The sequence below is a fragment of the Podarcis muralis genome, chromosome 7, assembly GCF_964188315.1.
Source record: "Podarcis muralis chromosome 7, rPodMur119.hap1.1, whole genome shotgun sequence".
Lineage (NCBI taxonomy): Eukaryota > Metazoa > Chordata > Lepidosauria > Squamata > Lacertidae > Podarcis > Podarcis muralis.
In genome coordinates this window covers 15,556,724-15,580,182 of record NC_135661.1, presented here as the reverse complement: position 1 = coordinate 15,580,182, position 23,459 = coordinate 15,556,724, and the positions used below count along the sequence as shown (strand labels likewise).

At 46.5% G+C, this 23,459-nt stretch overlaps 1 protein-coding gene across 14 annotated transcripts in view; it reads left to right on the top strand.

The window, feature by feature from the left end:
* The window catches only part of VPS13D (vacuolar protein sorting 13 homolog D), a 129,305-nt gene that overhangs the window by 35,649 nt on the left and 70,197 nt on the right, over window positions 1–23,459 (top strand). For 7 of the 14 annotated variants that reach the window (XM_077931271.1, XM_077931272.1, XM_077931267.1 and 4 more), the window contains 22 exons: window positions 14–140; window positions 3,067–3,247; window positions 4,605–4,787; window positions 4,901–4,948; window positions 6,092–6,314; window positions 6,968–7,178; window positions 7,398–7,569; window positions 8,216–8,322; window positions 9,642–9,851; window positions 10,454–10,719; window positions 11,930–12,063; window positions 13,031–13,186; window positions 14,395–14,629; window positions 15,407–15,481; window positions 16,255–16,461; window positions 17,465–17,554; window positions 18,226–18,366; window positions 18,635–18,757; window positions 19,920–19,994; window positions 21,594–21,699; window positions 22,011–22,163; window positions 22,784–22,919. In XM_077931271.1, the coding sequence (XP_077787397.1) occupies window positions 14–140; window positions 3,067–3,247; window positions 4,605–4,787; window positions 4,901–4,948; window positions 6,092–6,314; window positions 6,968–7,178; window positions 7,398–7,569; window positions 8,216–8,322; window positions 9,642–9,851; window positions 10,454–10,719; window positions 11,930–12,063; window positions 13,031–13,186; window positions 14,395–14,629; window positions 15,407–15,481; window positions 16,255–16,461; window positions 17,465–17,554; window positions 18,226–18,366; window positions 18,635–18,757; window positions 19,920–19,994; window positions 21,594–21,699; window positions 22,011–22,163; window positions 22,784–22,919 (3,359 nt within the window). The remainder of the gene's footprint in view (window positions 1–13; window positions 141–3,066; window positions 3,248–4,604; window positions 4,788–4,900; window positions 4,949–6,091; window positions 6,315–6,967; window positions 7,179–7,397; window positions 7,570–8,215; window positions 8,323–9,641; window positions 9,852–10,453; window positions 10,720–11,929; window positions 12,064–13,030; window positions 13,187–14,394; window positions 14,630–15,406; window positions 15,482–16,254; window positions 16,462–17,464; window positions 17,555–18,225; window positions 18,367–18,634; window positions 18,758–19,919; window positions 19,995–21,593; window positions 21,700–22,010; window positions 22,164–22,783; window positions 22,920–23,459) is intronic. The other 7 variants (XM_077931274.1, XM_077931277.1, XM_077931273.1 and 4 more) reach the window with 4 other exon arrangements.

Below are 23,459 nucleotides of genomic sequence, written 5' to 3'. Positions count from 1 at the left end.
TCTGTTCTTGTAGAAGGAGATCTGGCCCTTCAAGGGAGCCTTGGAAGCCTATCCCTCAGTGATCTCACCTCGCACGGAGAGTTGTACAGGGAACGTTTCACTACCAGCGGCGAAGAGGCACTCATCTTTCAGATCTACAAGTAGGTGATGGAGACGTTGCTGTTTGGCTAGGCCGCTTCGGCACGATCAGTAGGATTCCACTGGTGCTTCCAAACCAGGTGTGGGGAGCTTTTGGCCCTCCAGGTGTTGCCCCATGAAGCACGGCCAGTGAGCAGGGATGATGGGAGTTCTAGAGCCCTAAAGCTTACCACACCTGTTTCAGACCAGACCAAAACAAAACTAAAATACAGTGGTGCCCCGCAAGACGAATGCCTCGCAAGACGGAAAACCCGCAAGACGAAAGGGTTTTCCGTTTGCGAGTTGCTTCGCAAGACGAATTTCCCTATGGGCTTGCTTCACAAGAAGAAAGCCCATAGGGAAATCTCCGGGGACCTCTTTTAAATGCTGGCGGTGGGGAGCAAAGCCTTTCCCCCCCTCCGGCCTTCAGAAGAGGTCCAGGAAGGCCGGCAGGGGCCGAAAGGCTTTGCTCCCCACCGCCAGCATTTTAAAAGCGGTCCGGGATAGCAGGGAAGCATTTCCCGCTATCCCGGACGGCTTTTGAAGGCAGGCGGGGGGGAGCAAAGACCTTTGCCCCCCGCCGGCCTTCAGAAGAGGTCCTGGACCTCTTCTGAAGGCCGGCGGGGGGCAAAAGTCTTTGCTCCCCCCTGCCTGCCTTCCCGGGGGCTTTTAAATCGCCCAGGAACAGCGGAGAAGTCTCCGCTGTCCCGGGGTTTTTTAAAATGCTGGGGGTGGGAAGAAAAGCCCTTGCCCCCCCAGCCTTCAGAAGAGGTCGGGGGACAGACTGTCCCCGGACCTGGTCTGAAGGCGGTTTCCATAGGAACGCATTGATTGATTTTCAATGCATTCCTATGGGAAACCGTGCTTTGCAAGACGAAAAACTCACAAGAAGAAAAAACCTGCGGAACGAATTAATTTCGTCTTGCGAGGCACCACTGTACATTAGATTTATGTGTGGTGTTTATAGAGGTTCCCCCTGAGAGCGACAGCATTCCCAAGCCTGGGCAAAGATCTCAGAGCAGTTCTTCACCCATAGTCTGGTCCATCCTTCCATGTGAGCACTCCATCACTTCATTCCAAACTCATTCCTCAGGAGCGATGGCACTGGAAGCCAACATTAGCTTTGTCATTTGCAAGGTTCTGCCACCGTGCTTCCTGAGGTCCTCTGCAGAGACCTGGTGCATATCCTGCTAATATCTGGTCCTGTGGCTTTGCCCAGGCTTGGGAATGCCCTCTCCTGGGAAATCCCTTTGACTCCCTCAAGGCTGAAGACATTTGTTGTTCAGGCCTGCCTCTGACGTCTTCATTTTCAGCGCCTGCCAGTTTTGCTTGTTTCCCTAGCTGTTACTTGGTTCACATCATCTGCCAGGTTGTGTCTCATTTTTGTTTAGTTTTTTATATTTTACTTAGAACCCAAAACGTTGTGAGCTGCTTTGGGCACCTCATGTTTAAACATCCTCAAATGCACTCACTGCTGGCAATTACATCTTTTCAAGAGCATAGCATCAAAGAGAGTCCCTGCCTTCTACAATGTGCTTTATGATCAGGCTTCCTTCAGAATTATCATAGCTCAGTTGGATAGAGTGTGGCGCTGATAGCGCCTGGGTTGCTCGTCCGCTCCCCATATGGGACAGCTGCATATTCCTGCATTGCAGGGGTTGGACTAGATGATCATCAGGGTCGCTTCTGTGGGAATGTTGAGGATAATAGGAAAGGATATATTGGATAAGTATTATCCTTCCTTCACTCACACTAGTAAGTGATGTAGCAGAGCAGATTCCCCTCAATATAGCTGGAAGCTAGTTTGCAGATTTGTTTGAATCTCTTAGTTAAGTTTATTTCCTGGTGTCCCCTTTAATCCCTCTTAAAGGCACAAGAGTCTTTCTGAGTAAAGTAACAAAAAGTTTGCTCACATTTCAGTTCACAATTCGGTCCCTGAAAGGCAGGCTTTTCTCAGTAGTTGCACAAACAAAGTGTGAGTATTTCATAGGGAGACTGAACTGAGAGCCAGCAGACAGCAAAATTACATTAATATAACAAAAAAAATTCCTTCCAGTAGCACCTTAAAGACCAACTAAGTTAGTTCTTGGTATGAGCTTTCGTGTGCATGCACACTTCTTCAGATACTGAAGAAGTGTGCATGCACACGAAAGCTCATACCAAGAACTAACTTAGTTGGTCTTTAAGGTGCTACTGGAAGGAATTTTTTTTGTTTTGACTATGGCAGACCAACACGGCTACCTATCTGTAACTATTAATATAACAAAATGGCTGCAGGAGAGCAGCAGCAAGAATCAAGACTGAGACGGAGAAAATGGCAGCATGACTTGGCTCTTTTATGGAGCCAGCCAGAGCCAAGCCCATCTCCCGGGTCACATGCAGGGGAAGGATGCTCCAGACCAGTGTAACAGGAAGTTACACTGACAGGATGTCCCCCTGCCTGTGCCCACTCTAGGGAAATGAGGACTGTTGCATTTGACTGTACCAATGGATTACATCCCACTGCTTCCGACCCCACAATTCTATGATTAGAAGCACAGGGGTACGGCAGGACTTTCCTGTTGCCGTACTGAGCCTCAGGGTTGCTCAGAGAGCTTTGGAACTTGGCGTTGCTTTCTGAGCACCTGAGGTTTAGAACAGTAGGAACAAATTTCCATGTTCTCAGCTGTCAGGGAGGGACTCATCCCCTGAAATTCTGCTGGGTGTTGAGCTCAGTGTAACACCAGTGTTTCCTGCTCTAGAAGGGAGGGGTAGAGAACAAATTTCACGGTGAGCCAAGATACGTTGGTCTGTTTGACTCCCGCTCATAATAAGGAAGAAGAGAAAAGTATTCAGCCAATAAAACATAATGGCAGCTGGTTACGAAGATGTCATCTGGTGTGGCCAGGTGACCGCGGTACACCTGAGCACTTTTGAGTGGAGCACACTGATTGTCTCGTTTCCCACAAGGTACGGCCGGCCCGATCCTTTGCTGCAGAGAGGCTGTGATATGCGCGTCAGCCTACAAATGGCATCGGTGCAGTATGTCCACACTCAGCGCTTTCAAGCAGAAGTGGTGTCTTTCATTCAGCATTTCACTCAGCTGCAGGATGTCTTGGGGCGGCAGAGAGCAGCAATCCAGGGACAGACGGTAGGCTTTATAGCTTTCCTTTCAGCTTGCAGGAGATGCCTTCCTTCTGAAACACGAGGACCCTCCGAGGGTTACTGGAGGCTTCTCTGCAATTTGAGAGGCCTCTTTGCGATAGCCCTTCTGTTTTCCCTGCCCTGGGCAGCCAAGGACTAGAAGGCACAGTTCTTTTATCATAATGGCAGACATCATAATGGTGCCCCTATGAAAGTAGCTTGTGGAATTTCAGAAGATTGAGTTTGAACGTCCACAACATTTTCCAAGCAAGCAGAGCTAGAAATCGGGACAGTCTACAGCAATACATAGCGAGCCGGCGCATTACTTTGTCATCTGTTCCTCAAACAAACACACTGATTTGAGAGCTAGACCTATAAACGATGTATATTTCCAAACACATAGTATCCATTAAAAATAAATAAATTTAAAAATCCAAATCTCCAAAGCACCCCAGTTTTGAGTGCTTTGGAGAGATTCCACTTCAGCTCAGATGGGGCCAGAGTATTTCAGAAGTAAGGGGTCTATGCCTTGGCTTTTGAAAAACGGGATCTGTGGTACTTAGCTAATTGGGAACCACTGGCATAGACAATGCAGAGTAAGTGGACCAATGGTCTGAGCTGATCTAAGGCAGCTTCCTGTGTTTAGAAACTTGAATTTCATGTCAAACTACCGTATTTTTCACCCTATAGGGCGCACCGGCCCATAGGGCGCACCTAGTTTTTTGGGGGGGAAATAAAGGGGGGGGAAATCCCCCCCCCAGGCGCGGGGCTGGGGCGGGGGAAGCCCGAGCTGAACAGGCTGCTATCTGTAGGCTCCCCAGGCTTGCGGATATCTGCCCGAAGCCCGGGGCGTGCTACTCAGCACGCACCAGGTTTCGGGGTGCAGGCTGCTATCCGCAAGCCTCCCGCCGAGACTCTCCAGGCTTGCGGATAGCTTCCTGAAGCCTGGACAGCAAGAGGGGTCGGTGCGCACCAACCCCTCTCTCTCTCCAAGCTTCAGCGAAAGCCTGTATTCGCCCCATAGGACGCACACACATTTCCCCTTCATTTTTGGAGGGGGGAAAGCGCGTCCTATAGGGCGAAAAATACGGTAAATTTTGTGTAATTTTTTAGTATTTTAATAGTGATAGTCCCCAAGGTGTAGAATTCAGGCAGACTTGGAAGGCCTGGCTTTTTGGCCGTGAGAATTTTTGGTGAGATTAACTGAAACTAGTAGCAGGTTTTCAGCATTGTGGTAGTAGCGAAAAATAATCGCTTGATATTTTTTTTTGTAAAATCACTCTTCTTTACTTTTTTGGGGAGAGGCATAGCATACCGATGACATTAACAGGGCGTCTTTTGAGACAACCTCTCTCTTCCCTAAGGTACGAGATCAGGCCCAGCGAGCCACCAGAGTTCTTCTGGACATCGAAGCTGGCGCTCCTGTCCTCCTCATTCCTGAAAGCTCCAGATCCAACCATCTTATTGTAGCCAATCTTGGGAAACTGAAAGTCAAGAACCGGTTCCTCTTTGCAGGTACCCCTGGTACCTTTTCGCTAAAAGATAAGGTAAGACTAATGTACTTGCCTTCACCGTTCTGTACATTGCAGTCAAGCTCAGGAGACAGTAAGAATGCATTTGTTTTGAAATATTTCTGTCCCCTTTTCCTTTCCCCCCCGAGGACTCAATTTTGCAAGGCGGTGTCTACAAGGATCACATTTTATGTGAGGTATCTCCAAGCATCCTTCCTTGCAGAGAGGGTGCTGGGTGTTTGTGCTGAGAACCCATGTGGAATTCAGCTACCATGCACATTTCATTCAAAAACACGATGTCCATATTTCTGAAAACACTACCACTGCTGCTATAATAATTGACACGATTATTGCTGCAGTAATTAGTTGCAGAATTCCACAAGGGTTGGTTTGGGATTTTAGCTTGCGGTGTTCTTTTGCTGTGCCTTTTCAAAGTGCTCTTCAGAAGTGCAGGTGTCAGTGGAAAGTGGGTGCAAGCTTCTGGTGTAATTCAATGTTCACAGGCGTAACACATCTCCATCAGTGTCCCCCGTCACCCATTTTGCCTAGAGTCTGGAGGAGTTGTGTAGCCATCCTTGCTTCTGGGCAGCATACAGCAGAGGCGGGTGTCATAGGGTGATAGGAAGTGTTTGTGGAGTGGGCAGAGGGTATCTTCAGCTGCAGCTGCTTTTCAGGAAGAAAATGCACTTCCAGTAAGGGTCTGCATCGCTGGAGTGAGGATTGCTCTTTGTATATGGAATATTTCGTTTGTCATGACATAGCTCAGCTTTTGCTGGCCAGGTTCCTTCCTGACTAAAACTCCCACCAGAACTTGCTAGTACAGCTGTGCTGGCTGGGGATGTAGGGAGTTGAAGGCCAAAACAGTGGAGGCTGGTTCTTTATGACAAATGGGGCACTGCCCCTCCAACCTCAGCTTGCTCCCACCTTCCAGTACTTCTTACTTAGCAGCCAGTTCACTTCCTGCCAGCTTCTTCCTCCTCACTCTCACTTTTGCCCTTGTGGAACTCAGCAGGGAGGAGGATAGGTAGAAAAGTAGACTTAGCTAACTCGGCCCGTCATTGACTCTGCCTTCACCTACTGTTAGCTGTCCACCCTAGAGGGAGAGGATCAATGAGACTGTCAGTCCAGTTCTCTCCAATGGACATCAGCTATCACTGGTCCAAAACATCTGAAGAGCGCCAGGTTAGCTGTTCAGGCCCAACTAGTAGCTAGAGAAATAAACAACAAGGACTGTTGTTTATTTAAAACCCTTTATGGATTTTTTTAAAAAAAACAGCAACCTGCGGCCTGTTGCTTCAAACAGTGAATTTCCCTAACTTTGGACCGTCCCCCATTTTTAGCAGGATTCCGTTCAGTTTTCTTCGCCACTGGGAACCCCAAAACACAGCATGAAGAAAACAGCAAGCACTGATGAGTCCAAGACGGCATCTTGTTCCTCCGAAGGGTTGTTCATGAAACTGTCCTCTTCTGGACCAAATCTGAGTCGGCTAAAAAGTGACCCAGGAGCAAGTGCTTTGGCTAAGCCACCAAAGATGACCACTTTGCCAGTCCCGGACAGTCCTGGTAAGTTGGAGGGAGCTGGACCAACAGACTCATTGATCTTCTTCTCCTGTTCATTTTGTGTTGGTTCTATTCAGATTGGCTACCACTGATGTGGTAAGTTATCCAACAGTCAGGGTGGTCTGGCAGGCCCAGACAGAGGGGGGGCCATATAGGCCACTTGGCCCGGGCCTCCGATTCCAAAGGGGGCTTCGGTCAGCATATTCACAATCGAATAAGAAGACGGAGAAGTTTTAATTATAATTAATAGTTAAATTTGTCTACTTAAAAATAGATTTTTAAATACATTATTGAACTATTAAAAATTGTATAATACATTTTAACCCAGTTATCCCCAGGGTAAAAAAAGGGGGGGCACATTATCTACCTGGCCCGGGCCTCTGCCTGGCCCTGCAGGGCCCTGGGTCTGGGTAGGTACCCTGCTCAGTGTAGATTTTGAAAGGTGTTTTTGTGGAGCTGTATTTTTGATAGCAAACCCTCCCACCATGGTGCTTAAGTGTGTAACCAAAGAGGGTTAACTCCAAATGGTAAGCTTCCTTCACTTGGAGATGGCTTTGAACCGGCCCTTATGATGTAGAACGATGCTCTGTAGCAAAGAGCACTTTTTGCAGAGCTGGGCAGGGGAAAATGAAATATTCTGGGTTGATCTCTTGCAGAGGAACAAATGTGCCTGCTGGACTGCATTGTGGTTGACCTGCAGGACATGGATATTTTTGCTGCTGAAAGGTACTCAAGAGAATATTCGAAAGCTATGGAAGATGCGAGTGCTGATCTGGTCTTCCCATCCTTCGTTGTCAGGCAGACAAGGGGGAGCCTGTTGACTGAACCCTTCAGGCTGAAGTTGCAAGTAGAAAGAAACTTGGACAAGTGAGTTATGTGACTCTGTGATTCCACATTCACTGGGGTGCCTCCCCTCCTGAGTTAAGTTCACTTGCGTTTGGGAAGATTTCAGCTTGTCATTATGTGGCAGTGTGGCAGTTTTTCATATATACTTGTTTTTAAGATCGCTTCTCAACCGTTAGTGTTGAAGAACAGCTTTACGATGCCAAGACATTGTGATGACTCGTGTGCATTTTTCTTTTGTAGGGAGATAAGCCACGCGGTGCCCGATATATCTGTTCATGGCATCTTGTCGTCGGTGCATTGTTCCCTGGATCTGAGTAAATATAAACTAATTCGTGGACTCTTGGAAAATAATCTTGGGGAGCCAATAGAAGAATTCATGCGGCCGTATGACTTACAGGACCCAAGAATACATGTGAGAGGAGTGCACTTTTGCAGTTGAAAAATCTGCCCTGAAATATTTGCATTGTGTTAAGATATAATATAGGCCAGGGGTGGGGAACCTCAGGGTCTCTGGGCCAAATGTGGCCCTCTCAGCCACACCCCTTCACTGGCTCTGCTCCACAACCTCCTTGAATGCTTTTGCCCGGCTGGAATATGTCTATGGACTCTGGCAGTGCCTCTTCCTTGGACAGAGGATGGAGAGGGACATATGAATAAGCGTAAAAACTAACCTACAGTACAAAGGTAAAAATCACATTTACACTTATTGTTTTACCTGCTTTTTCTTCTGGCCCTGCCCACCACTGGCCGTCAGAAGGCTCTTGACTAATAAAGGACTGGGTCAGATGAAAATATTGGTTGAAGAGGGAGGAAGATTCTGAATGTTGAGGCTCTGTCAAGGCATAGGAGTCACGTTGAAGCACTTGTTACTGAGTGTGGAGAATTCCAGAGGACTGAGAGGTGTGGTGATGAGGTGCAACACAAGTGGGGATTCCGTAAGCAAAGGCTGTGATCCTTCAACTTGGGAGTCGTTCAGAAAATGTTGTGTTCAGTGCAATACGTGGATAGGAAACTGGAATCCTTCTCTGCAACCGTTTTTGTTCGTTTCTCCTTTTTAGACTGTGTTGAGTGGTGAAGTTTACACTTGTGTGTCTTTCCTAATTGACATGGTCAATGTAAGTCTGGAACTCACTAATCCTCAGGGGAAGGAAGGCTCATTAGCCAGGTACGTTTCCCCACCCTTTCGAGAGAGAGAAAATCTTCTTTACTGCGTTTGATTTTTTCTAACCCAGTTGCTTTTTATTTTTCCATTTTTCTCCATGCAAGAGATGAATGATAAAGGACAAGAGGGAGGGTTCAAATGATGAAAGTAGGGGACAATGTCGCTTCCTGTGGGTGAGGGGTGGGAAAACTTTTTTGCAAAGGTTTGAAAGAGAAACGCCAGGCGGTGGCGCTTTTGAAAACCTTGAGCAAGGGGCATCAGCTGATGGGTTGGTAGGAGCCTGCTTTCAAACGTCCCCTCTCCGCCCCCCTCCCACACTTTAGGCCGGTGGGCTTGTGCCTTGCTTGATCAAAGGAACAGTCACCCCACACCTGAGTCCATGTATACTGTCAGGTGCAGGGCAGGTGGTAATGGCTTTATGGGCCAAATGGGCAGGAGTCCTGGAGCGCCATGTTTAGTCTGTGGGCTTGGAGGTTCCCCAGCCTTACGAAGAGAGGATGGACAGTGTGCTCAGCACGCTGAACGACGCCAAAAGGAAACTCCTCCTAAACCAGCAAGCTTGTAAAGCAGGGCAAGTACAATTTGGAAGGGAAAGTAACAATTTGCAATAGTGACCATTCCAGTGTATCAGTCCTTCACAGCTCTTAACCCTGCAGCACGCTTTGTGGCAGATGCGTCCTAGTGCTGTCACAAGGCTCTGCCCATCCTGTTTGGCTACAGCAAAACTTAAGGCGGAGCCATAATTCCTCACTTGCCCTTGTTTTCATTTTCTTTCGTTAGCCAGATTGAGGCTGGCTCAGAAAATCCGGTGCCAGGGTGATCTCTGCTTACAGTAGGGAATCAACAGCTCTGTGTGTCTTAGATCTGGAGTTGCCAGGGACCTTCTGCATTCAAAGCAGCCACCCTACCATCAAGTTACAACCTTTCTCCTTACCCCCTCCTACACTTAGCTAGGTAATAATAGCGCAGGAAGTTTCCTCACACCAACTCAAACTGTTGACCCGTCAAGCTTGTTGTTTTCCATGCTGAGACCAGGTTCCAGCTCTCCATCTCCTTATACTTAATTTTCCCACCAGCCACAATGGGTTGCATCCAATGGTAGACCCATTGAAATGAACAGCGATCACTCATTTTGGTCCATTAATTTCATTGGGTCTGCTCGTGAGTAAAACTCAGTTGGATACGATCCAGTTCTTCCAGGGGGAAGTGGAGGAAGCGTATGCTACAATATGCAAATATGAGCAGAATATTTGGAAACTGTTTGGAAGCATCTTGTGAGGTGCTTTGTTTTGTTTGGTCTCCCTTGCTTCAAATTCCTTTAGGTTTGACTTTAAGAAGTCCAAATTGCTCTTTGAGGGTTTCTCAAACCAAACCAAATCCATCAACTTGGTTTCACATTCCATGATGGCATTTGATACGCGGTACACAGGGCAGAAGATGGCTTCGGGAATGCCAAACGTGTTCAACTGTATCTTCCAGTCATCGAAGAACAGCAGTACTCAAGGAGCAATACAGATTGAGCTGCATTACAGGTAGGAGGAGCCCGAGATCACCGTGCCACTGAGACCAGGCTAGATGAGACAGACAGCCCAGTACTGGCCCATGTGGAACAGGTGGCCTTCAGCTTGGTTTTCAGCCTGCAGGCTAAGGGTCACTGAGGACTTGAGCCTCTGTGTCAAGGCCACCTTTTCAGGCAAGATTTCATGGTCTCTACAGCATTGCTTGCTCCATTAACATTTATAATTAAGAACATAAGAAGACCCCTGCTGAATCAGTCCAAAAGCCCATCACAGTCCAGCGTTCTGTTCTGAAGGTGGCCAATCAGGTGCCTTTGGGGAGCCAACAAGGGGGCTTGAAATGAAACTAGTGTGACTGGATAACGGAGCACAGCTGGCATCTAAAGAACCAATGCCAAGCTGCTGAGCTGTTTCAAGTATATCCTTTTGAACTGGCGATGTCACAGCATCGATACTAGAAAAAACGATGGATCGCAACCATCTTGTAATCAGCTGGATGACTTGCTTGCTTAATACTCCCCTAAAATAATTTCAAAATGATGGATGCTCAAAAGTGGGCAGTTGGGGTTGATAGAAGGTGCATAAACATACTCATTGCTCACCTCTCTCCCTGCTAGATCCACCAAGGATTCCTCCTGCTTCACAGTTGTTCTGAACAACCTCCGCGTGTTTCTCATCTTCGATTGGCTAGTGCTTGTCCACGACTTTCTGCAGACACCCAGCGACACCAAAAAGGAGTCCAGCGCCACTCCTTCCCAACAGCGCAATTACAGCAGTGAAACTGCTGTTGTTCCCAAAGCAGTGAAGTGTGGGATAGTTACAAAGCGTTCTTCCCTTCAGGTCTCCGCCGAAAAGCAGTTGGAGGTCAAGGTAAATGTGACAGGTAAGGCAAGAACTCAGGAGGCTGGGAAGGAAAGGGCTGGGGGAAGTCAGAGGTCAAAGCTTTGCCATGGCGGCAACCCATGCTTCTACCCACATTATTCGTGCATCATTTTATCATACAGTGGGGGGTGAGAGTGGGAGAGATGAAGCCCAGGGATAGAGCATCTGCCTTACACATAGAAGGCCCCAATCTCTGGCATTTCCAGGTGGAGTTGGGAGAGTTTCCTGCCTGAAAACCCAGAGGACCACTGCCAGTCAGTGTGGACAAGGCTGAGCTAGATTATACTGTCTCAGTATCAGGTGCAGTTTCTGATGTTCCTGTTGCCGTCATTGTTGGGATACTGCCAGGGAGACAAAGTCCATCATGGCCCCCAAGCCGGCTGCCGGACGATCCATCGATCTCCCGTAGACACGCAGTATCAGCAATTAGCGACACAAGCTCCAGAAATAGTCCCACATTCTGGAACTGATGCACACTCTTATCAGCAGATAATGCACAGCAAAAGATGCACGCAGGAGAGCATATTTACAAGTTTATTCAGCGTTGGTCAGAACAAAGAAAAAACATGACCGCCTGCTTCAGCGTTCAGGCACGAAGAGGGAGAAAACGAAAGCAAAGACACAACAGAAACATCCTGCGCAACAGGAAATACGCAGGCTGTGACACAAACATCCTGCTCCCTTTTAAGGTGGAACGGAAATATCCTAACAGTCATGAACACAGAACTCAGTTTGCAGGTTGAACACTTGCAGTTTCAGACCTGAACCATTACAGTAGGGATGACTCAGGTTCAGCCTGGATATACCTGCTTGGCAGGGTGAGGAGGGAACAGCCAGTCTGTGTTAACCCTGATTTTCTCCCGCTTATCTGCCCACACCACACCCCATTCTACAGTTTGCCACTATGGTTAGGGACAGTAGCTCTTGGAGTTCTGTGTTGACACCCAGCGTTCTGCGAAGTGTTGAATGTGATGCAAAGATAAACAGAAATGATGAACCAAGTGTGTTATTTGGCCTTTGCTGAGAATTAGCTACCTTTCTGTGGTGTTTGATGGAGAGTCCCGTGCATCAGAAATTTTAAAAAGATGTTATTTACCTTGAATTTCTCATTTTGTGACATCTGGCTTTCCATACTAAGCTGGAGAGAGAATGTTGACAGTATCCATAACCCATTAACCAACAGGAGAAATGCTTGTCATGTTTCCCTTCAGATACTGAATTTGTGGTGGTCGAAGACATGTCCTGTGTGGATACCAATGCAATTATTCTGAAGGGGACCACGGTTCTCACATACAAACCCAAACTAGTGGATCGCCCTTTCTCGGGCAGTTTGTCTGGCATTGAGGTAAGAGTGCATCTCTCCTGCTGGCTGATGCAATTCTAGCAGGCGATGATGTTCTTTTTTGGGGTGGAGGAAGGTTTCCTGTCATCCTAATGCAGGGGTTCCCAAACTCTGGTCCGCAGGGGTTCCCAAATTATGGTCAGGTGATCCGCAGCATGTCCGCATTAAATATCCATATAGATCTTGAATTGTATTTTGTTGCTTCTTGCATTTCTCATATCGTATTTTATTGCACTGCAACTTAAACCCTAAAGGTAAAGGTACCCCTGCCCGTACGGGCCAGTCTTGACAGACTCTGGGGTTGTGCGCTCATCTCACTCTAGAGGCCGGGGGCCAGCGCTGTCCGGAGACACTTCTGGGTCACGTGGCCAGCGTGACAAAGCTGCATCTGGCGAGCCAGCGCAGCACACGGAAACACCGTTTACCTTCCCGCCAGAGCGGTCCCTATTTATCTACTTGCACCCGGGGGTGCTTTCGAACTGCTAGGTTGGCAGGCGCTGGGACCGAGCAACGGGAGCGCACCCTGCCGCGGGGATTCGAACCGCCGACCTTTCGATCGGCAAGCCCTAGGCGCTGAGGCTTTTACCCACAGCGCCACCCGGGTCCCTATAACTTAAACCCTATGGAGTGTGAATTGTAATGCCATGGAAGACAAGAAATAAAAAAAAGCGATAAAAGCACAATTAAAAATCAGGCGGCATCCAGGGCAACACGTCACAATTGCTACAACAGGCAAGAAAAATAAGGAAGCTGTCTCCTAAAGTGTATCATAAGAGCTTTAAATAATCTAATAGGGTAGAATCCTGCACATGCATAAAAGCTGGATCTCACCGTAACTTGGACCAGACTTCGAAAGTCCACTGCCTTGCCCTGTCCCCACCCCCAGCATATTTTGGGCATCACGAGTTGTGGGGAGGGATACAATTGTGTTGGCGGGGGACCACAAACATCTCTGTTCCGTGTCACCTAGGTTTTCTCATGCCGACTGGGAAATGAGCAGGAAACGGCACTCTCGATCATTGACCCTGTACTAATTCAAGTTGAACTTGTGGGGAACTCTTCATATCCAAGCGGCTCAGGATTGTTGGATGCCTTCAACAGTGAAGACTTCCCACCTGTTTTAGAGGTAAGGCTCTAAATCAGCCTATGGTGGCTGGAGTTGATGGAAGTTGCCTCCCCAAACATCTGGGTGGGGCAGGCTTCTCTAAATGATTGTGTTCGGCATTCTCAAATATACGTGCAAGCTACGTGATTGCTTTCCTTGAAAGTGTCATGATAACGTGTAAAACGATTGAGTGAGTTGGGTGTAGGTTGTGTTAAGTTTAGCCTGGAGAAGGGAATTCTGAGAAGTGATATGAGCGCCATCTTCACATATCTGAAGGGCTGTCACTTGGAAGACGGAGCAAGCTTGTTTTCTGCTGCTCCAGAGGGTAGGACCCGAATCAGTGGATTCAAATAGCAAGGAAGGAGATTCCGACTAAACATGAGAAGAACTTTCTGGCAGCAAGACCAGCTTAACAGTGGAACAGACTGCCTTGGAAGCTGGTGGGCTTTCCTTCCTTGGAGATTTTGAAAGAGAGGTTGGGTGGCCATCTGCAAGGGATTCTTCAGCTGCGATTCCTGAATCGCAGCCAGTTGGACTAGATGACACCTGCAGTCCCCTCCAACTCTACAATTCTATGAAACCTTTCTTTAAACAAAAATAACAAGCTATATAGCTGCTTGAACAGATGTGCCTTTTTGGAACAAACATGTGTCCTAGGACACCGGGGCGGGGGGGGGGGGGGGGATATTGTACTTCTTGGAACAAGGGGTTGGATTCAGACACCAGTGAACAGATCCTAATCCGAAATTTGTATGTGCCTTTTTTTCCAATTTACTTCGCTTCACAGGGCAGATATTTTCCCCATTTTCTTCCTTGGTATAAATGGATCATTTCAACACTGGGATGGGGATCCTGTGGCCTCCTAGAGGTTGCTCATTTCATCCCTGACCATTTGTCATGTTGAATGGGGCTTCTGGAGTTGCAGCCCAACAACATCTGGAGTCCTACCTCTGGAGTCCCCATTGCTGCTTTAAACTCCATCATTTGATAGAAAGTTCATGGCTCCAGTTCTGAGAGATTTGTAACATTTAACACCTGTCTTTGTGTTTTAGATTCTGATTTAATTTTAAACCAGGTTGTTTTAAAAGAGAAACATAGGGGTTTTGGGGTTTTTTAATGGTTTAATTAACAGGGTCAAGTAAAAATTTTTGTTTTTAGTCCACTTCTATATTCTGTAGACATTCCCACTTGCTAATTTCTCTTTGCTGCTGTTCCTAATTTTTATTTAGATTCAGTTACAAGCATTGGATATCAGGCTGTCTTACAATGATGTCCAGCTGTTTCTGGCCATTGCAAAATCCATTCCTGGTCAGACCAGCAACGCTGTGCCGGACCCGGCTGCTGCTTCAGATGCCAGGGCCACAGCTTCTCCTTCTCCTGCTGCTTCCTCTTGGGTAAATGAGATCCCAGGACTGGTGTCAGAAACCATAGAAACGTACAAGCACACTTTGGATCCCGTTCTTGGTATGAATGCATTTTTTTTAAGTTAAACTTGTGTTACTTCCGCCTTAAGTCATCCATTGCTGAGGTCATGCATAAGATTTAGTACGACATATGTGATTAATTCGTTTAACTAAAAGATACAAATAAAAATAATAAACGATACAATAAAAAGGAGATTTTCTGAATGTGATCACAATCATATCACTTGCTTATCTCCCTCCCCCTCAAAAATCCTTTATTAATTACATTTTTCAATGCTTGGTACAGATATGACATCCAGTGTCATATACTCTCATATTTCTTGCCTTTGAGTGAGCAAACATACCAGGAGGTCCATCCATGTTGTCATCTAAACCAGGATACCATGGTTAACAGCTTGGGAATAATATCCTGCTAAATAACCACAGATTCCCGGTTCAGCTGACGCAGGAATGGAAGACTTCCTGATTTGTTTGCCTGCTTGTAGCCAAAAAGCGCGTTCCTATCTCAACTTAAGCAAAGATGACAATCGGAACTCAGCCAGTATGACATCTTATATATTGTTATAGCAGTTCTAGGCAATTGGGATGTGGCTTCATAATGACAGAAGTATATCTACAGTCTTACACTGGTTGACTTGTCCCCAACCTTGTTAATTGTGTTAACTGTTTATGCTACACTGATAGCACTACTTTTCTTGAAAATAGAATTGTTCCTTGTGTTTTGCAATTGACCGCTTCCGTAAAATATTTTGGAGGGGAAACAGCAGGAAGTGAATATGTGTTCAGGCCTTAATAGCAACTTACTATTTAATTGCAGAGTTGCAGCTGGCCCGACTGCAGGAACTTGGGTTTAGCCTAGATGACTGCCGCAAAGCTCTATTGGTATGCCAAGGTATGGTTATTTTTGTGTGACTTGCAGATGTTAATAAAATCATCCTTGTAACAGTTTGCCGCAGCAAAACAGGAGTGCATTCCATCCTTTGCAGTTGGACAATATTGTCGGTCCGCAACTTTTTTCCCTCATCTCTCCCCCTCCCCTGCCCCTCAGTGCCATAACATTGATTGTCCTTACCCCGTTTTTGTGAAGATATGATTTTCAACTAGAGGGGTGGACCTGCTACCAGGCCATGGCCTGATCTAAGGAGGGCTGCAGCAGCACTACCAGCAATTTTGTGTTAAAGGTTGGAATAAGTTGAAGACTACCAATATAAACCATTCTTATTATTTTATTATTATTTATTATTATTTATTGAATTTATCTACCACCCTATACCTAGACCATCCAAATAAATTAAATAGTCAGGATAGCAATAAAGCTGCTGTGGTGGGGAAAGAGGTATGGCCCTTCTTGGCAAGGGTTTTGGGCTGCTCAAAGCATGATTTTATTCCTTCTGGCTACGTATATAGGCATGGAGGGAGTTTCTTTGGCCTTGGGTGTGCTTGAGGGATAGTAAAGGAAATGTGTGTCCAATTAGATTGATAGATAATATTAACCTGGTGGCACTTTTAAGGCTTCTGATTTGATTAGATTTTTAGCTCAACCCAATGTTTTCAAGTACAAAGGGACAAGCCTTCATTATTGGGAAAGAAACAGTTTTCTTTTGACGTCCTTCCTGCTTTGCATTGCTTAGTAGGTGTCTGATTGCTTGCTTGTTGTGCGCTCAGGTCAGCTGAAGAAAGCAGCAAGTTGGTTGTTCAAGAATGCCGAGCCTTTGAAGTGTGCACCGTTGGATTCCAGCCACCGTGATATCCAGGGCCCCATGGCTCTGCGCTTAATCTCTGGAGTAGAAATTAAAGCAGACAGCATCTGCATTTGCTTTATCGACGACTGCATGGACTGTGATGTTCCCTTAGCCGAGCTAACCTTTTCACGTAAATATTCCCACTCTATTTGCAGCCGTTGCTGCAGAGTTTGCTGGCTGTCACATGGCTTGTGTTTCAGTTCATTGGGGCTGGGGAATCTTGGAGTGATGAGGGCATTTTAAGGTTCTCGGAAATCCATCCTGTAATCTCTTCTCTTGGGAAGTTAGCCGCATAAGCTTCAGTCAACGCTCAATGCTGGTCAGGGTGTGGTATGTAGGACTGCAAGTTTGTAAGAACCTGAGGATCAGCCCTTGTAGAGCAAGGTGGGCTTTTGGAATAATGGCTAGCATTAATCAGAATTTACCCAGCATCTTCCGTCATTAACAGGGAAAGAAAAGCATGCCCCGGGTGTTAAGTGCCTTTAAGTGAAAGAGCGAGTTTAGGAAGGCAACACCTGAGACTTCAAGCAGGGTTGCTGGGCTACACACCAGTCTCCACAAACCAATGAATCCATCAGTCTCAGCCCACTGTTAATGTCAAGCAGGTCTGCCAGTAAAGCATTTTGAGTACCAGAGGAGGAAGAAAGGAGAGGCGGAGTCTCAAAAGAGCAAAAAACCGAAAAGGAGCAATTAATGGCCCAACACATTTCTGAAGATACTCAAAGTTAATTAGGCTTGTTTGTTTGAAGTTCATGGGCATAGAACACAATGCTGTACATCTAAGTACTCCAAGGAAGAATATCTTGGAAATGTGATGCCATTTAATTTGCCTTTGTTTTGAACCTTTGAGAGCCCCCCCTCTTCTGCTCCCACTTGGGATCCAGCTTTTGTTACGACTACTTCTGATGCTTCAGTGTGCTTTAAAAAGAAAAAACTGTCGAGGGTGTGCGTGTGTCTTTTTGTGCGGGTTAAATGCGTACCTGGATAGAGTCCTTTAGAGCACCCTCTCACAAAGTGATGAACTGAAAAATGTTTGTTAACTATGGACTGAGGCTGGGAGGGGATATGATTTATTTATTTTTAAATGGTTGAAAAGTTGCTCATCGATTTTTGTATAAATGGTTTAATTTCAGACCTGAATTTTCTCCAGCATCTAAGAGCCAGCCCTGAAGGTTATGCGAATTTTACACTCTCGGGAGATTACTATAACCGTGAGCTTTCGGGTAAGAAGGGTGGGGAGCTTTGTGACCAAATGTGGCTCTTCAAGCCCCTCTATCTGGCCCTCAGGGTTTTCCTGTGGTGGTCGTCACCTACTGACCCTGCTTTGCATATTCCTTGCGTGTTTTTGTCTGGCTGGAATGTGTCCTTGAACTTCGATAACGCCTCTTGTTTGCCTGGATGGAGGGCAGAGAGGTGTGTGTAGCCTACTGTACAGAGATAATATTTACATTCATTGCTCTGTACACTTTTGCCTCTGGCCCCATCCACCACTGCCATTGTGGCCCCCTGGAAAGTCGCATGAAAGGAAACATGACTCTCAGGCTAAAAAGGGTTTGCCACCCTTGAAGATAAGTGTTTGTGTATTCCCAGCATTTGGCGCTCAGAGAGCTGCTGCTTTATCCACCATGGCTAGCAGCCATTTACATGAGTTCACTGTACATCTGAGAATACTCTTTTTTTAGAAAAAGAAAAAAAGACCTGTTTCTGTTTTTATGCTACCTGAGAAGCACATAGTTAGACTGGGGTACTTCTGCTTGCATTTGAAGCTGCAGTTACTTAAATAAAGCATAACATAAAACGCACTGCAGCATGTATGAAACTGGTGTGACTGGCATTCAAAATCCATGTTTTAACCCACCGTGATGATTGGTCTGTTTCCCTCTATTTCTCCTAGGCTGGGAGCCTTTTATTGAGCCCTGGCCTTGCTCTGTGTCCTGGCAGCAGCAGTTAGCCAGCCGCCTCCACCCTTCCCGGTTGAAGCTGGAAGTGAAAGCAAAGCATCGTTTGGACATCAACATAACTACTGTGTTAATCGGTATGTCAGGCCTGTGGGGTAGGAAACTTACTGAATTTAACCAGCCTAAGTTAATCTTGCCCATCAATTTCAGTGGGTCTGTTATCAGTAGGACTAGCATTGGCTGAAACCCTTGGCTTTGTTTGCATCTTCTCTAAGCCTATTTTTTGGGGGGAAAGGAACTCTGCAGGCACCAGAGAAGTCATTGGTTGTGCAATTTTTTTAGCTTCAACCTGACCTGTGCTATATTTTCTTTTTCTTCTTCTTCTGTTTCTCTGTCTGTCTCTAGAGCAGTATGCCAGCACCAAACAATCATGGATGGCAGATTATTGCAAGCAGGAGAAGGAAGTAGAGGAAGTTGAATCTGAAGACTGGATGGGCTCTTCAGTCGATCCTCCATCCTTCGGACAAGGTATGACTTTTACTCCCTTACAGTGGGCTTTTCTTTTTTCTTTTAGCTTGTGATTGCACATGCCGCACTGTAGCTATAGAATGAGACCGCCATAATATTGCTCTTGGTAGAATGCTTAGGGCACTGCCTTTAGAGTTCTCCCCACTCTATGCTTCATTCCTCTCTGATAATTTGCTGTTGGCAATTCGGCTTCAAACTGAGCGCTTGTTACCGCCTGTCTGTAACTTCTATGTGCATAATACTCTATTACACAAAAGGTCTGTTGGTAGTGTAACCAGGCCATGGAGCCCTTTTCGGGCCCACTTTATTTCATGTTTACACCCTACTCGCAGTGGACATCCACACCAACACCCTTTCAGCCTCCTGTGTGGCCTCAAGCCCAACTTCCCAATGTTTGTCCCAAGCTCCTACCTGCACTGCCAACCAGTTCCAATCTCTTAACCAGGATCCTGGCTCTTGCATGACCTTCCTTCCCACTCTCCTAGCTGTTTGGGCACAAGCCCCACTCAGATTGAGAAGACTGTGAATGGGCGCTGAAGCAACTTCTAAACCCTAGATCTTCCCATCCTCACTCCTTTGCCTCGGGACTGCTTCCCAGTCAGATGCCTCTGGTCTTAAATCCCTTGTGGTATTAACAACTCTGAGAGAGAGTGACTGAGATGGTAGGAGCGTCCTTGATACCCAAGGGGAAATACTGTATTGTGGCCTCTGTTAAAACCTTCGATCTCTGTCTTTTAAAAATAAATAAATGATTTCTTCGATACAAAATCCTGAAAATGAAACGACGATATCAAGCTTCCTTTTGCACCTACTTTCCCCCAGTATCACTATATTTTTGTTGCAGTATTTCACACCCCCGTTGGCCTGGTTCACATGCAGCGCTAAACCATGGTTTAATTTGATTGTCCAAAGCTGGCCTAGCATCTTAACCATGGCTTATTAACCGCAGGTCAGCCACATCCATGATGGTTCATTGTTCATGGGTTTACATTAACCATGGCTTGGTGTTGCATGTAAACCAGCTCAATGACAGGGGCTCTTTCTCTGGCCGTGTGATACCCTTTCTGCTCATAACTTCCCCTCCTTTGGGTATGTGCAACAATCTTGCCTGTATATCTTCATTTTCCCCTTCCTTGCTAATGTTGTCTTTCCTGTCTGCCAGGCCTTCCTCTTGTCTACCTTAGAACTAGGAGTACAGCCAGTCTGACTAACCTAGAGCACCAGATGTATGCTAGAGGTACTGTATTGCAAAGTTGAGATGCTTTGCTCTTTCCCAGAAATGTCTTGTATAGCAGATAGTTGTTGCTTCTGTGTCACTTGTCAAAAGGAGCCAATACGTTCTGTTAAATTGCTTGCGGTGTTGCATAATTAAATCCTACAGGACATTGGGATATGTGTTGATCAAACACAATATGAACATTTTTTTTATCAAAGCTGGCCAGGCTTTATTGAGCTCCTGTGGAAATGCCCAGTTGGGTTTCTCACTTCCCTCTCTTCGAATGGTGTAAATAAATAAAAAACTAAGCATCCACTTACTGGAAATGCCATTTCCTGTGAACTTACTTCACACGTTGGTGTGTTAGGGGTAAAATTAAGGTTGCTGTGGAATCCAGGGCCTGAGAAGAAGGGTGCAGTTCTTGAGTTCCCAGCAGTTTCTCCTAGTGTGTAGGCTCAGCAGATGTTTCAGTCAGATTCCCACTGGATAGACAGATGTCCGGGGTGAGCTCCCGTTGCTCGGTCCCTGCTCCTGCCAACCTAGCAGTTCAAAAGCACATCAAAGTGCAAGTAGATAAATAGGTACCGCTCCGGCGGGAAGGTAAACGATGTTTCCGTGCGCTGCTCTGGTTCACCAGAAGCGGCTTAGTCATGTTGGCTACATGACCCGGAAGCTGTCTGCGGACAAACGCCGGCTCCCTCGGCCAATAAAGCGAGATGAGCGCCGCAACCCCAGAGTCGGTCACGACTGGACCTAATGGTCAGGGGTCCCTTTACCTTTTAAATGAACATTCATGGCCTTTCCCAGCAAAAGTTCGCAGACTTACAGAGAAACAAAGTAAGGGAAACTCTATGAGTGAAGGACCACCCTGTACGGATTGGTCCTAAAGCTGAGCTCTGCTTTCATACCTTTTAATATTGCCGCTAATGGCTATTAATTTCTCATCTTATAACTACTAGTATCTGTGCAAAACCTAACAACACGTTTGTTTAATGATTGGGTAATCTTTAAAAGGCTAAAAATCCTTAAGACATGAAAACACCGTTTTGATTCTATCTTAACTTCTGAGCTATAGCTCTCTGATGTCTCTGCAGAAAGTTCTCTTACACCTAACTCTGCACCTACACCTGCTCTATCACAAAAATGCAAACTCACAAAATATTCTTAAGTAAATTTCCACTCAGGCTTCCCAAACTAATATATAACAACTCAAAGGCTGGCCCCATTTTGAGTGAAATGGAGTTTGTACCCTACCTTTTTCACTAGCTGCCCCCCCCCCCCCGCTTTACCCAAGCAAAAAAGAAAAGTATTGCCTTCTCCCCCGCATGATGTTGTGCAGCAGGCAAGGATGCCAGGCTTCTCCTTAACTGGAAGCAATGCGCAACACACTGTTTGCAGTGTTTCAGGCAAATGAACAATCTAATCCAGCTGACTGGGAATTATTTGGAGAGGGTGATCTCCAGCCCAGCATTTGAAAATTTGGGAGAAGGCTGTATTCAGCTGGTCAAGCTAGGAACGGTTCCCATAGCTGGAACAGCATCCGATCCCAGCAAGAGAAAAATAAGCCCTGCAGGTCAGTGCCCATGGCTTCCTAACTTCTTTTTCCTCCTTCCCTCACAGCTGAAATGAAGACGCCAAAACGCAGGCAGCCTTTTGTGCCATTTGCCCTGCGAAATCACACGGGTTGCACTCTGTGGTTTGCCACTTTGACAACAACACCGACCCGGTAAGGAATTTGGGGTGGGGAGGAGGAGGTGAATGCAGATCTTGCTTTGGTTTGTTTTTAAAGTGTGTGCGCGCGCACCCCCCCCCCCCAAAACCTAGAGGTTGAAAGGATTCCTTTTCTTGAAGCAGCCTGGCAGATTTGTTTGGAGAGATTCCCCACCCCACCCCCCACCCCAAATTGTTGTGTCATGAAAACGCAAGGCGAAATCAAGTTTATATGTTGGTCTGCATATGATAGACACTGAAGACTTTTACGCTGGCAAAGCAAGGTCCACACAAAAACTGACAGTCTGGTATGACTTTTGCTTTTAGTGCTGCTCTCTCTCACAGTGGAAGCCCGGGAGTCATCCCGGAGGAAAACGGATCGTTTCTGGATGGCACGCATAAAGTCAGCGAGTGGCGAGAAGTTCTTACTGGTGAAGAGGTTCCCTTTGCATTTGAAGCCAAAGGGAAACAGCGACACAGGTGACACATACTGAAACCACATTGTGATTATCCACTGTGATGGTCTTGCATTTCGATGCTTCAGCTCTTGACCGTGCACCTTGGAGAAGGTAACCTTTAACTGGAATTTGTATGGTCCTTTAGTGGATCGACTGAAAGCTCCAGTGCGCTGCCTGCAGCAAGTTCCAGGATCTGTTGCAGCAGCTCCCAGTAAGGCTGAGATCCCCTATCTGAAAGCCTGGAGAGCCATGGCTAAATGTGGACAAGGTGCACGGAACTGTTGACCTTCCACATGTTGTTGGATTCCAGCTCCCATCATCCCCAGCTAGCATAGCCAGATGGTCAGAGATAAAGAGAGTTGTTGTCCAGCAACATCTGGCAGGCCAGAGGTTCATTGTCCCTGGTTGAGACAGTCCAGATGTTCTTGGACCAGTGATCTGACTCTGTATAAGGCAGCTTCGTATGACCCAATAGTGTTGTGCTAGTGAAAGTCAACTGGTCCTTTAACCGAGAAGCATTTAGTTTTGCTGTCAAGAGATAATGCTCTTTTATTTTTATTTTTTTGCAACAATGTGAATCTGGAAACTCTTCACTGTTCCTTTGGTCTTAATGTTAATCTGCTTTATTTTAAAACTTAACAGGCACACACACGACCTAAGAATCCACCAGCTGCAAGTGAGAGTCAACGGCTGGGAACAAGTCAGTCCAGTGTCGGTAGACAAAGTAGGAATATTTTTCCGCTATGCAGCTCCTGATAAGAGCACATCTTCCTCTACTGTAAGTCCTGATGCTTCCGTTCTCCCCCACCCACCCATTTTAGTAGTTGATGCTGTTTGGCTGTTCCCTTCCCTCAACTTCCTTTCCCCAGCTGTATCAAAGTAGGTCTGCGCATTGATAAAAGACTACCAAAAAAAGCAAGTGGAAGATAAGGCTGTCAATAGCCTTAGTATAGTCAATAATATGATTGAGTTTCAACTTTGCCCCCATGGTCAGGTGTAGTAATGATTCTGAATGCTAGCTGCTGGAAAGCGCAGGAGGGGAGAGTTATCTTGTGCTCGAGTCCTGCTTACAGGTTTCCCATGGGCATCAGGCTGGCCACCATGAAAACAGTATGCTGAACTAGATGGCCCATTGGCCTAATCCAGCAGGCTCTTCTCATGTTCTTATGTGTATTAGAAAGGCATGTGCATGGGACGCGGGTGGCGCTGTGGTCTAAACCAGTGTTTCCCAACCTTTTTTGGGCAAAGGCACACTTGTTTGATGAAAAAAATCTCGAGGCACACCACCATTACAGCCCCGTGACGTCAGCGCGCAGCG